The sequence below is a fragment of the Podarcis melisellensis genome, assembly GCF_964234715.1.
Source record: "Podarcis melisellensis genome assembly, chromosome: 2".
Classification (NCBI taxonomy): Eukaryota; Metazoa; Chordata; class Lepidosauria; order Squamata; family Lacertidae; genus Podarcis; species Podarcis melisellensis.
The window spans coordinates 118161944-118176582 of NC_138529.1; the positions used below are offsets into that span (position 1 = coordinate 118161944).

Genomic DNA, 14639 nt, shown 5'->3' on the forward strand with positions numbered 1-14639 from the left:
AGACAATAAGAATACAGATATAAAATCCTTTGACTCAATACACAACAATTGGTATGAGCTTTCGTGTGCATGCACACTTCTTCAGATATTTGAAGATATCTGAAGATATCCTTGGTATCTGAAGAAGTGTGCATGCACACAAAAGCTCATACTAATAACAAACTTAGTTGGTCTCTAAGGTGCTACTGGAAGGAATTTTTTTGTTTGTTTGTTTTGACTATGGCAGACCAACACGGCTACCTAGCTGTAACTAGAGCTAAGAAATGAAGCCAGGCTGCTGCCGGAGGCCATCTCAAATCTTCTCTGGAGATTCCTTTGAGCCGCCAACAAGGCAAAACTCCCATCTGTCAAATGCAAAAAAAAAGGGGGGGGGAGCAGAGATCTGTCCTGGCAAGGGTTAAAAATGCAATGCACTCGATTCCTAGAGAGGGATTTGGGGACGAGGTCTTTGCCAAAGCGCCTCCTTCCGAAGCGCCTGCCTGCCTGCCTCTCCCTCTCCAGGGTGGCCTTGACTCGCCTTTGCCGCTGCGTCGAGGCGCCTCTTGCCATCCGGTGAGCTCCCCCTTTTGCGCATGGGGAGGGGGCAAAGGGGTGTCCCGGGGGTGGGATCGAGACAAAGGGAGGGGGCCCGGGAGGGGGCCTGCAGCCGATCCGCCCGGGATCTGTCACAAAAAGCCACCCGATCTGGGGAGGGAGGGGGAGATCCTTTCTCTGCCTTCCTGCGCGCAAAAGCGCAAAGCTAGCAGGCCATCCGGGAAGCGAAGCCTCCTTTGTGCTCCGGAGAGAGAGAGAGAGAGAGAATGGATTCTCCCCCCACATTTTGGCCTGAGAATCCAGACAGGAGAATCCCCTCCGATGAAAATAGGGACGTCCTATTCAATTATTATTATTATTACTACACCCCGCCCATCTGACTGCGCTATCCCAGCCACTCTGGGCGGCCTCCAACAAACACACAAATATTTTATAATAATAAAACATTAAACGTTTTTTAAAAATTTCCTATACAGGGATGTCTTCTAAATGTTGTATAGTTACTTATCTCCTTGGGTCGGGGGTCGCATAACTCTGCACCCGCCAGCATTTCCCTGATGACAATAGGGACGTCCTATTCAACAATAATTTTTATTTTATTTTATTTTTATACCCCGCCCATCTGACTGCGTTGCCCCCAGCCACTCTGGGCGGCCTCAAACATATATAAACATATATACATATATACACACAAACATATATATGTGTGTGTGTATATATATATATGTGTGTGTGTGTGTGTGTGTTTAAAATGACAGGGATGTCTTCTAAAGGTTGTATAGTTACTTATTTCCTTGGCTCGGGGGTCACATAACTCTGCACCCACCAACATTTCTCCGATGATAATAGGGACGTCCAATTCAACAACAATTATTATTTTATTTTATTTTATTTTTATACCCCGCCCATCTGACTACGTTGCCCCCAGCCACTCAGGGCGGCCTCCAACAGATAGATAGATAGAGATATAAAATATACAAATATTTTATAATAATAAAACATTAAACTTTTTTTAAAAATTCCCTATACAGGGGGTGTCTTCTAAAGGTTGTATAGTTACTTATTTCCTTGGCTCGGGGGTCGCATAACTCCACACCCACCAACATTTCTCTGATGATAATAGGGATGTCCTATTCAATAATAATTATTATTTTATTTTATTTTTATACCCTGCCCATCTGACTTTGTTGCCCCAGCCACTCTGACCAGCTTCCAACATACAACAAAAAATATATTTAAATGTTTTATTATAATAAAACATTAAAACATTTTAAAACTTCCCTGTACAGGGCTGCCTTCAGATGTCTTCTAAAGGTTGTATAGTTACAGATCTCCTTGGCTCGGGGGTTGCAAAGTTACTTATCTCCTCAGCTTGGGGGTTGGATAACTCCCAACATTTCTCCAATGGAAATGGGGACATCCTAAGGGAAAGCAGGACACTCTGGGATCAAATCAGAAACCTTGAAGGCTTCTGCAAATCCTGGACTTTACCTGGATAATAGCATCCCTTGGAGGGTCTGCAAGAGGAGGGGATCTTTGCAGACAAATCAAAACCAGCAGGGTTTTTTTTCACCTAAAGCAGTAGTTCTCAAAGCTGCCAGAATCCAAATTTGTTTGAGGGTTTCTTTCTCCTTTTTTTTGACACTCTCTTTTATTTTAATTGTTTTTATTAAATATTTCCTTGGGTTGCAGAAATACATACACCGTCTCTATTTTCAGATCATAAAGTCCTTTCTACAGATCAGTTATATTCAATGTGGGCCTTTAATGTCTTTTTTATTTTTAAAAATGCTTTTATTTTTGCTTGTTTCTAGTTGAAATAGCAACAGAGAGACTGTTCCATCTTTAATAAACAGAGTCATTTGGTAAGTACCCTTTGATTCCAGTACCTGGTGCTTTTTTTCTGGAAAAAAGGTGGGGGGACTTTGTTTGTTTGTTTGTTTGTTTGTTTGTTTGTTTGTTTATTGTAGGCCCAGTCGCAGTGCTGCCACCCCCCATCCCCCAGTGACTAAATGTAAGATGTGATTAATAAACTCAAGCAGACAAGGATGTGGTGACAACTTTATTGATTACAGATATAGGTGGATTTGGGGCTCAGGTATTTGGGTGTATATCCGTTCCAGCACCCCCAGACAAAAGATAACAATTATTTAATTTTCAAAAGCTAAGGGAACTGAGTTCCCCCACGTTCCTGCTAAAAAACAAACAAACCCGGAGTAATTTCATAAGTACCCTTTGATTTCAGTGCCCCTTTCCCCAAATCACTGTCCGTGACAATGCCTTGGTATCCCAGATCTTCCCTGCCTGGATGAGGTTGTCACAACGCAAAACGTTTTAATTGTGTGGTTCTCAAAGTGTGTGGCAGGACAGGATGCCAAGTGGAGGGTGGCAAGATAACAAGGGCGATCAAATAAACATTTTAACACTTCTTCTTCTTTTTTGAATAACAAATTTTATTAGTATTTTCCACACAACAACAACATGGAAAATATCGAAAAATAACAATACACAAAACACAAAAACCAGCATACAAAAAACAACAACCAAAATCCATATCTTACAAGTTAATAATATAAACATTAAAAAGAAAAACAAACATTGACTTCCACCAATCCCACAGCACCTCCCGTACCTCTCATTATGTCTACCTGTTTTCCTGTTTTCCTTATCATCTCTATCCTAGCATCTAGATATACCGTATTTTTCGCACCATAGGGCGCACCGGACCATAGGGCGCACCCAGTTTTTTGGGGGGGAAATAAAGGGGGGGGGAATTATTTTTTTCCCCCCAGGCACGGGGCTGGGACGGGGGAAGCTCGAGCTTCCCCCGACCCCAGCCCCCAAACAGGCAAGTCTCCGCAAGCCGTGGGAGCGCTCCCGCTGCTTGCGGAGAGGTCCGCGAAGCCTGGACGCGCTGAGCTCAGCGCGCGCAGGCTTCAGCATGCAGGCAAGTCTCCGCAAGTCGCGGGAGCCCAGCGCTGTCCCCCGAGTTTGCGGGGCTGGCGACGGGGAGGAGCAGGCTTCTCCCCCCCGCCAGCCTTCTAACCAAGTTGGGGGACAGCGGGATGTTGGCGTTCCGCCTCCCCGCTGTCCCCCGAGCTTGTGGGGCTGGCGGTGGGGCTCTCCTGAAGCCTGGAGAGCGAGAGGGGTCGGTGTGCACCGACCCCTCTCGCTCTCCAGGCTTCAGAGAAAGCCTGCATTCGCACCATAGGACGCACACACATTTCCCCTTCATTTTTGGAGGGGAAAAAGTGCGTCCTATGGTGCGAAAAATACGGTAAATCCCTCATTCTTATCCTTTCACTTCACAAGGTTATTCCAGACTCAGCCAGATTTCTGTCCTCGAACCTTGGCTTTTAAGGTATTCATTTAGCCACTCCCATTCCTTTTTCACTTTTGGGTTTTTGTCTCATTATATCCTTCAATTTGGGTAATTCTAAATATTCCGAAAGCTTACATAACCATTCTCCCCTTGTGGGTAACTGGTTCTCTTTCCAATACTTAGCCACCAGGATTCTTGCTGCAGATGTCACGTATAAGAAAAAAATAGTTTTGTCTTTTGGAATATCATCATTTAAATTGAAATTTTGGAGCATGGTCCACAAAGAAATAAGGAAAATACTAATAATATCATATAGTAAAAGGCCAGAGGCATTCCTTTTAGGAATTTTAAACATTTTAACATTTCAGTGTGGCATAGTACAGCGTCGAAATGATTTGTTTGCAGAATATGAATGGAAATCTTTTTGAAGTCTTTAACTGTAACAGAGAAGCTTTCTGCAGTACATAAATATATAATGCAGCAGAAAAGGTTTGAGTGGGGAAAAACATCGGAGGTGAAGATGGGAAGTCAATGTAGTCATTTGAGATGCAGATTATTGTGAAAATGTTTGGAAAATTTAATACAAAATTATACACCAAACAGAAAGAAAGAAATCTTGCCGAAACCAAGTACTACTGGGAGCTGTTTCTTTTGTTTCCCCCTATCCCCCCAATGCATTTCTTATTAATAAAACGTTTGGAGTAGCACGAGGAAATTTTCATACTGAAAATGTGCCCCAGAGCATAGCTGTCAACCTACAGATTTGAAAATAAGGGACCAGCAGCCAAAATAAGGGATCAACAATTACTTTGATAAAATGCATATTTTGTTGCGTGCAAATGGCTTTAGATACCTATTGGGTCCATAAATTACCATATAGCATATATTCAACACAAAAAAGCAACAATTTGTTGTTGACAAAGGACAGCTGGACATAGAAAGGGCCCCATTACCTTCAGTAGCTTATTTAAGGGACATCATCAATAAGGGGCAGCAGTAGGATATGGCGCTGGGATAAGGGACTGTCCCGCCAAATAAGGGACGCTTGACAGCTATGCCCCAGAGGAAAAATGTTTTGAGAGCCACTGAAGTAAAGATTCAACTACGCAAGACTTCCTGGTGGAAATGAACTGTTCAGATGGAAATGCATGCAGATTAACCGAGCCCTCTGACCTTAGCTGGCCAGGCAGTGACAACAGGGGTGCATAGGAGTGATGTCATCACCACCTTTTATACCCCACCTTTCTGCCCCCATATCCTTTCCCCACAACAGCCCTGTGAGGTAGGCTAGGCGGAAAGGCAGTGGCTGGCCCAAGGTTGCCCAGTGAGCTTCGTGGCTGAGTGGGGATTCGAACCCAGGTCTCCTGGCTCCTAGTCCAAGATTCTAACCGCTACACCCCACCGGTTCTCTTTGGAGCATTGTTGCTTATGCCCATTGGAATGGAGCTGGGAAGAGAAAGGTTTGGGAAGGTTCAGGGAGGCTGGAGAGGATATATTATTTACAGTGGTACCTCAGGTTACAGACGCTTCAGGTTACAGACTCCGCTAACCCAGAAATAGTACCTCGGGTTAAGAACTTTGCTTCAGGATGAGAACAGAAATCGTGCGGTGGTGGCGCAGCAGCAGCGGGAGGCCCCATTAGCTAAAGTGGTGCTTCAGGTTAAGAACAGTTTCAGGTTAAGAACGGACCTCCGGAACGAATTAAGTACTTAACCCGAGGTACCACTGTATTAATATCCTTCCTAACTTGTGCTAGCAAGTTCTATAACTTAGCAGAGTTTACATTCCCCTTTTAACGCACAGCAGGTTGCAGGCTTGTTTAAGCATCTCAGGTGGCGCTGTGGGTTAAACCACAGGGCCTAGGGCTTGCTGATCAGAAGGTCGGCGTTTCGAATCCCCACGATGGGGTGAGCTCCCTGCTCCTGCCAACCTAGCGGTTCGAAAGCACGTCAGAGTGCAAGTAGATAAACAGGTACCACTCCAGCGGGAAGGTAAACGGCGTTTCCGTGCACTGCTCTGGTTCGCCAGAAGCGGCTTAGTCCTGCTGGCCACATGACCCGGAAGCTGGATGCTGCCTCCCTCGGCCAATAAAGCCCGATGAGCGCCGCAACCCCAGAGTCATCTGCGACTGGACCTAATGGTCAGGGGTCCCTTTACCTTTACCTTTAAGTCCCCTTATTATCCCTCTTAAAAGAATAAACACACCACAATCTTGAGTAAAATATATGAAAGAAGTTTACACACGAATCATCATTTCACAGTTGGATCCCTGAAGGCAAACTTAGTTACAAAGTATATATATGTGGATCTATCCCATATGCCAGGGGTGTCCAGATTTGATGAAGTGAACATGCATGAGGGCCGACCAAAGTTGTTGACCTTTTTTAGGATTTTACCGCAGGAAATAAACTGCCACAGGGGCCGGATTAGGCCCTCAAAACAGACTTTGGACATGCCTGTCATATGGGGATAATCCCAGTGTCCTCTGTTGGCTTAAGGCCAAAAGAGCATTTCTAGCTAAAATGCTGGTCCAATGGAAGAAGTCAATGAGAGGAAGTGTGCTGCCTGCCTTGCCCTTTTGTTACCTGGACAGGTAAGGCCACACCCACCTCTAGTCACATGCCAAAGGAAGTATGTCCCAGTAAGAAGGAAACAGGAAATTTTCGACTGACTGGACCAAACTTTCCCTTGCATGTCCACTCTAGGAAAACAAGGAATGTTGTACTTGACTGCTACTTATGTATCCCACCCAACAAAAGGTCTGTTCCGGCTATCCCAGTATAGGCCCAGTGCCATCAAGTGTCAAAAACCGTGCAGGCTAGGGAGCTGCAGGAGCCTATCATCATCATCATTTATTATTTATACCCCGCCCATCTGGCTGGGTTTCCCCAGCCACTCTGGGCGGCTTCCAACAGAATATTAAAATACAATAATATATTAAACATTAAAAGCTTCCCTAAACAGGGCTGCTTTCAGATGTCTTCCAGAAGTCTGGTAGTTTTTCTCTTTGACATCTGGTGGGAGGGTGTTCCACAGGGCAGGTGCCACCACTGAGAAGGCCCTCTGCCTGGTTCCCTGTAACTTGGCTTCTCGCAGTGAGGGAACTGCCAGAAGGCCCTCAGAGCTGAACCTCAGTGTCCGGGTAGAATGATGGGGGTGGAGACGCTCCTTCAGGTATACTGGACCGAGGCCATTTAGGGCTTTAAAGGTCAGCACCAACACTTTGAATTGTGCTCGGAAACGTACTGGGAGCCAATGTAGGTCTTTCAAGACCGGTGTTATATGGTCTCGGCGGCCGCTCCCAGTCACCAGTCTAGCTGCCGCATTCTGGATTAGTTGTAGTTTCCGGGTCACCTTCAAAGGTAGCCCCTTGTAGAGCGCATTGCAGTAGTCCAAGTGGGAGATAACCAGAGCATGCACCACTCTGGCGAGACAGGTAGGGTAGTCCATCTACCAGATGGAGCTGGTAGATAGCTGCCCTGGACACAGAATTACCTGCACCTCCATGGACAGCTGTGAGTCCAGAATGACTCGCAGGCTGTGGACCTGGTCCTTCAGGGGCACAGTTACCCCATTCAGGACCAGGGAGACGCAGACCTCGCCCCCCCCCCCAAGCACCTCATTTCAGTGTTTTCCGGGCTTCTTCTTGCTGAGAGTACTTCTGCTCATCCAAACTGTTTTTGGATTGTGGGAAGGGGGAGTTTGACATTTACAGGGTTAAAGTAGAGCTTGGCAAGCCCAGGTAGGTAGCAGCCTACCTGGAAAAGAAAGGAAAACAAGATAGAGAAGGCCGGGGCCCAGTTAGTGAAATAACAGGCAGGCTTATTGAAAATGGGTGTTGGTAGCTGTGAAAACAATGCAGCTTCCGTAGACAGAAGCAGTATAGCGGATCTCAGATGCAGGGCAGAAATTATTTCAGGTTGAATAATGGGGGGGAAAGACCCATTACAATCCTATCTGGGATACAACAACGTCTGAGCATCTCGCCAGACCCAAATCGAGATCTTGTGCCGACTACAGTGGCACCTCGGGTTACATACGCTTCAGGTTACAGACGCTTCAGGTTACAGACTCAGCTAACCCAGAAATAGTACCTTTGCTTCAGGATGAGAACAGAAATCGTGCTCTGGCAGTGCAGCGGCAGCGGGAGGCCCCATTAGCTAAAGTGGTGCTTCAGGTTAACAACAGTTTCAGGTTAAGTACGGACCTCCGGAACGAATTAAGTACTTAACCTGAGGTACCACTGTACTCAATATTCTCAGTAAAGTAATATGTTTGAATCTTGAATGCTGGATAGGTGCTTAATCGTTTTTGTAGTTGTTTAAAAAAAACAACACCAAAAATTGTCTTTTAAAAAACAACCAACCCATGACTAATCGAAGGGGAAAGTTTTTATCGTTAACGTAGGTTTGACGCCTGTGTGGATCCAATAATAGACTTTTGATTGTTTATTCACATCCCTCTTGACCTCGTGTGTTCGTTGTATCTCCCTTGTGGTGGGCTACAGCTTCAAACAATAAAGTTTTGTTTCTCCACTCAGACCGCCGATACAACTTTTTCTTATTTGGATGTGTTTCAATTTGCCTCTGAGACACAGGCATGAGCTTCTCTTTTCCTCTCGCAGGCAATGGAGCTAGCAAGTCCTGGCAAGCTATCTCTTTCCGGAAATGACCTTCCCTGAGCCCAGACAGTTCTCTCTCCTTGAGAACGCCACTCAAGAAGGTTTCATTAAATTACGAGAATAATGATCAGCAATTAGCCTTTTTTATGTAGCTGGCTGATAATCTGAACTACAAGGATGAACTGTTTTCCTTTCCTCCCCAGTGTCCTTTGAGGACGTAGCTGTGCATTTCGCAGAAGGGGAATTGGTTCTGCTGGATCCTGACCAGAGATCTCTGAATCGGGGAGTCATGGAAGAGATCTATGGGACTGCGGCCTCTCAGGGTAAGCAAGCAACCGGTTTAGATCAAAGTACCTATTTTTGAAATTTCTGCATGTGATTAGCTCAGGGGTTCTTAATCCACTGCAGTTAAGTTTGAATGGGCAGCTATCTATTGTGTTCTCTCTGAATAAATCTCCTCCAGTTGACCTGACTAGTCTGAATAGGCCGGGCCTTTTGAAATTCAAGTTTCTGATTTGTTCGGTGGGTGAAACAAGTAATTTTCAATGAATATTAATTGGAAAATACGTTTTGTGTATTAAATTTGAAATTTTTTGAAAATTGTAAATACGTTTTTTTTAAAAAAGTTTTTAAGGATTGTAGGTTTGCCATATTTCAAAAAGTTGTTGACCTTTTCTTGCTAAATCTCTAAATAAATTGAAGTTTTTGAGCTTTAAAAAAGTAAATTCACCCAAAAATCTTCACTTCCGACATGGTTTGCCATACATCTGGGTTTCCCCGGTCATTTCAGCGATTTCCGGATATTCCACCTGGAAGCTAGTTTCTTTTTTTAAAAAAAAGTTTTTATTTATACTTTTCAAATTTATACATTTCAGAGTTTGACTTCCTTCCCCTCTTTCTCCGGTTCCTTAAATTTATTTTTAATATCTTCTGCATATCCAAATTCATTTAATTTGCTCATTTAATTATCTACTTTCAATATTTACTCTTATGAAACAGCAGGTTACTACAATAATCCTGCCAGTGTTTTTTATCTGTTTGCAAGTTATCTGTAAATATTCAATAAACCTTTTCCATTCTTTTATAAAAAGTTTGTTTTCTTGATTCCTTATTCTTCCGGTAAGTTTTGACATTTCTGCATATTCCATAAGTTTTTGTATCCATTTTTCCTTTGTTGGAACTTCTGCTTCATTCCATTTTGGGGCAAGTAGCATTCTTGCTGCTGTAGTTGCATACATAAAAAAAATTCTATACAATTTAGGTCAGGCACCCTCAAACTCAGGCCTCCATATGTTTTGGGACTACAATTCCCAGCATCCCTGGCCACTGGTACTGTGAGCTAGGGATGATGGGAGTTGTAGTCCCAAAAAAATATCTGGAGGGCCGAATTTGGGGATGCCTGATTTAGGTAGTTCTGTCCCTATAATTCCCAAAAGAAAAGCTTCTGGGGTTTTGTTTTTTAAAAAATAAAAGTTATTTTGAACATCCTTTTCAATTCATTCTATATCATTTCCCAGTAAGAAGAAGAAGAAGAGTTTGGATTTGATATCCCGCCTTTCACTCCCTTTAAGGAGTCTCAAAGCGGCTAACATTCTCCTTTCCCTTCCTCCCCCACAACAAACACCCTGTGAGGTGAGTGGGGCTGAGAGACTTCAAAGAAGTGTGACTGGCCCAAGGTCACCCAGCAGCTGCATGTGGAGGAGCGGAGACTCGAACCCGGTTCTCCAGATTACGAGACTACCGCTCTTAACCACTACACCACACTGGCTCTCAGTAGTAGCTTCAGCCTTGCTACTACCTCAGTGATTTGAGGCTCTATTCCTTCCTCAGGCTTTTATCAGTTTCTCTCTTCATTGCAGAAGGTGATCTATCTGAAACAGAGAATAATGGAGAACAAGATGTGACAGAGACAGAGGGAAAAGGCACCTGTACTGGAGAGAAACCATATCGATACATGGAATGTGAGAAGAACTTTGGAGAAAACTCCACCGTCTCTTCTCCTCAGGAAATTCACCCGGAGGAGGAACCATACCGGTCTTTTGAAGGTGGAAGGGACTTTGGAGATGATAGCCTTTCTCCTCCGCCTCCGATAATTCCCACGAAGGAAAAACCTTACAACTGCAAGGAATGTGGAAAGAGCTTCTCTCGGAAGTTACGTCTAACTAATCATCAGAGAATTCATACAGGGGAGAAGCCATTTCAGTGCCTGGAGTGCGGCAAGTGTTTCATACACAACTGCAGCCTGTCGTACCACAAGAGGATCCACACCGGCGAGAAACCCTACAAATGCTTGGAGTGTGAGAAAAGCTTCACTCGGAAGATCATTCTCACCAATCATCAGAGAGTTCACACCGGCGAGAAGCCGTACAAATGTTTCGATTGCGGGAAGAGTTTCACCCGGAAGGTGATCCTGGCAAACCACCAAACGATTCACTCCGGGGAGAAACCGTACAAGTGCTTGGAATGCGGGAAGAGCTTCACTCTGAAGGTGCACCTTACCGCACATGAAAGAATCCACACAGGGGAGAAACCGTATAAATGCCTGGAGTGCGGAAAGAGCTTCAGTCGGAACTCCAACCTCGCTTACCACCGGAAAGTCCACACGGGGGAGAAACCCTATAAATGCCTGGAGTGCGGAAAGGGCTTCAGAAACAGCACCAACCTGACTTACCACCAGGAAATCCACACCGGGGATAAGCCGTATAAGTGTTTGGAGTGCGGAAAGTGTGTCAGACGGGCGGCGGATCTCGTCAACCATAAGAAAATCCACACCCAGGAGAAACCCCATATGTGCTTGCACTGCGGGAAGTGCTTCACTCTGAAGAATTACCTCAGACGTCATCAGAGAATCCACACGGGAGAGAAACGGTATAAATGTTTTGAATGCGGGAAATGCTTCACGGAGAAGACCACGCTCACGAAACACCACCGAACCCACACAGGGGAGAAACCGTACGAATGCATGGAGTGTGGGAAAACCTTCACGCAGAGCTACTCTCTCAGTCTCCATCAGAGAAGTCACACCTCCATGTTTGGAGTGTGGGAACAGCTTTCTTCTCAGCTCCAGCCTTTGTTCCCTCCACAGAATCCGTACAGCGGAGAACCGATATAGATGCTTGGAATGCGGAAATAGCTTCAAGAAAAGTCTCGCTTTCCCATCAAATACTTCCCGAAGCAGAGAAACCGTAGAAATCGTTGCAGAGACCTTACGAAGAAGGAGAAACTTCAGTAATCAAAGGATACACAGTTGGGGGTTGAGAGTATATTAAAGCTTTGGAGTGCGGGAAAAGCTTGGGTGAGAATTCTCAAAGGGTAGGGTCCATATAAAGGCCAGAAAAATGGAAATCCTTCCACCACATTCATCTTCCCAACTCCCCCTCCACCACCAGAAAATTCATGTAGCTATGAGATTTTAACTGTCAGTGCTTTGAAGGTTGAAAGAGCTTCAGAAAGTTTCAGCCTTACCTGGCGTTAAAGAGTTCTCGCAGGGAGGAAACCGTATAAACGCATGTGAAAACAAGGACTTTGATTTGCAAGATGTCGGTGACCAAAAGGGTTCCAAGAAGCAAAAAAAAATCACTTGGAAAGTTTTATTTTGAATACATGCAGCAGAAGAACAAGAGCTGTAGTTTTGTTTATGAACCATGGAAGTATAGAAAGGGAGAGCAACTGCAAACTATATATAAATGAATCTTGGGGAAGGGAAAGATAAAAGGAACTGGGTAAAATAAAACACGATGAATAAAAAGGGAAAGCGAAGACTGAAATAAAGTGTATTAACATAACCTGGTAAAGTGGCTGTAACATGGAAAATTAAAATTGACTGTGACTTCATGAGGGTCACCTAAACTCCCAGCAGCCCTCTCTTTAAAGCTTACCTAACTGCCCTAGCTAAATGCCCCCTTAGTTTAAAAGAAGAATATCCCTAGTATCTAGAATGCGATTCCGTGGGAAAAGGCTCTGGCGGTTTTAGATGCTGATAGTAGATATAGAAATAGAATAAGGAAACTGTATATAATCGAAAGGTTCGTGAAATGAATCCCCTGCCTCAGAGGCCATCTTGTGGACAGGGGACAGCCTTTTCTTATTTTCCCTGGTGAAGTTTGGAGAGGTCGGCGTGCGAATATCCCAGCATCTCCCCAAAGATCAAATGGGGGAGCAAAATCTGTGGGAATGCGAATTTTGGGAGGCCTCTCCACCTGATGCTTAGGCTGCATATATATGTAAATAAAACCATATATCTGAAACACAGCACTGTCCCCAATTAGTCTTAATGCTCTTACACATTTTTAAAATGTCTTAAATAATCCTTTTCTAATGTAGACGGAGAATCGGATGTCTTCCCCCTTTATCTTTGGTGTTTCTTATAGCATAGGTAGGCAAACTAAGGCCCAGGGGCTGGATCCGGCCCAATCGCCTTCTAAATCCGGCCTACAGACAGTCCGGGAATCAGCGTGTTTTTCCATGAGTAAAATGTGTCCTTTTATTTAAAATGCATCTCTGGGTTATTTGTTGGGCCTGCATGGTGTTTTTACATGAGTAGAAGGTGTGCTTTTATTTAACATGCATCTCTGGGTTATTTGTGGGGCAGAGGAATTTGTTCCTTATTATTATTCAAAATATAATCCGGCCCCCCACAAGTTCTGAGGGACAGTGGACCGGCCCCCTGCTGAAAACATTTGCTGACCCCTGCTTATTGCTTTGCTCTCCTCCCTCCCTTCTTTTTTTCCTTTCCCTCTTTCCTCTCTTATATTCCCGATTCTGCTTGTTCTAGATATTATTTTATTGTATTGTGAAAACTTTAATAAAAATCAGTTTTAGAAACTTAATTCTCTTCCACATTTTTGCAGAGCTTTATGTTTGTTGATTTTGGTCATTCCTGCTTCAAAATTAGTCTCCCTCTCCTGTGTTTCTTAAGCGATGCCCACGCATGCGGTTACTATTGGATTTTGGGCATTGCAGCTGGAGAACAAGGGGAGCATAAGGAATTGTTGAAGTTCACCATTCCCCTTCGTGTTCATAGGACTTCCAGTTGCTCAGACGGAGATCTAGTGGCAAGGTGAGATGGCTTTGATACAAATCATTTGGCGCTTTCGGGAGGGCATTCCACAGAAGAGGGGAGGCCACTGAAAAGGCCCTGTCAACACCAAGTGGGTGGCGCTCCCTAGTGGCACTAATGTGCTCACCTGTCGCTCTTCAGGTCCAAGATGGTTGATATTGGGAAAGGCACCTTTTCAGGAACATGTGTCCCAAGCCATTTAGGGCTTTATCTTTTTCCCCTTCTTCTTAGGCAATCCCTTGTAGCTAAGTAAGATTGTCTTCCCTGAACACAGTCTTGACAGTGAGTCTGTAAGTGACTGTGGAGGCCAATTCTGGATCCACACGTCCTTCCACAGTGGGGACATAGGTTTCCGGGTGGGAGTTGATCCTAGTGAGGGTTTGCAAAGCGTGCCTTCCTCTTAGCACATTTCTCCCTGAGTGATGGGCCCTATTGAGGTGTGAGATGATAGGATTTCTGGGTGGGGGGAATGGGGGACTGAACATTCACAGAAATGCTAAAACAGCTTGGAGTCTTCTCTGCCAGCTTCCTCCTCCTATTTTTGCAGTCTGATCCCTCAGAAGAGCACCATCTCTGTGCAATACCTGTTTCCTCCTGGAGGTCTGGTGGCAATCTCTCACGGGTGCTTTAGCGGTGGTTCCTGCATCGGAGGGGGTGGGACAATATGTCCCTTGGGGTCCCTTCCAACTTTAAGATTCTATCCTTAAAACCGGAGTATCAGGAGGAGTATCAGAAAGAGTGGAATAAATTTAATGATTATTTAGTTAAATTTGTTAAACTGAAAATAGCTTGCAGATACTTAATGGGCTTAGGATTTTATTTATGTTAAGTGATGAATTAATATGTTAAATTCCATAAGGTGAGGATGTTAATGTTTAAGTTAAATTTCATAAAAATTGGGATTTGGAAAACCGTTAAAAAGACATGCAATGAAATTCAACCAAGGGGAAGCGAGGAAGTCACTTAACAAAGTTAATAACTGTAATTTTCAATAAGGCTTTATGTTTGTTTGTTTGTTTGTCTTGTGTGTGTGTGTTTGTTTATAATATTGTGAAAACTAATAATTTTTTTGGAAAAATAAAAATAAAACCGTGGCACCCAGA

At 44.2% G+C, this 14639-nt stretch overlaps 1 protein-coding gene across 2 annotated transcripts; it reads left to right on the forward strand.

Annotated features, from left to right (window-relative positions):
* The first annotated feature begins 430 nt into the window (after window positions 1–430).
* Window positions 431–13301, forward strand: LOC309364928 (uncharacterized protein). Of its 2 annotated transcripts, XR_014165904.1 has the most exons (5): window positions 431–552; window positions 2349–2399; window positions 8681–8800; window positions 10337–12952; window positions 13024–13301. XR_014165904.1 is itself a non-coding variant. In XM_081902949.1 (4 exons), exons 3-4 carry the CDS (start codon window positions 8767–8769, stop codon window positions 11587–11589), a joined length of 1287 nt encoding a protein of 428 aa, XP_081759075.1. In that variant the 5' UTR covers window positions 431–552; window positions 2349–2399; window positions 8681–8766; the 3' UTR covers window positions 11590–13301. The 2 variants fall into 2 exon arrangements, 1 of the variants encoding a protein (XP_081759075.1); XM_081902949.1 differs by having other exon boundaries at window positions 10337–13301.
* Window positions 13302–14639: the final 1338 nt, after the last annotated feature.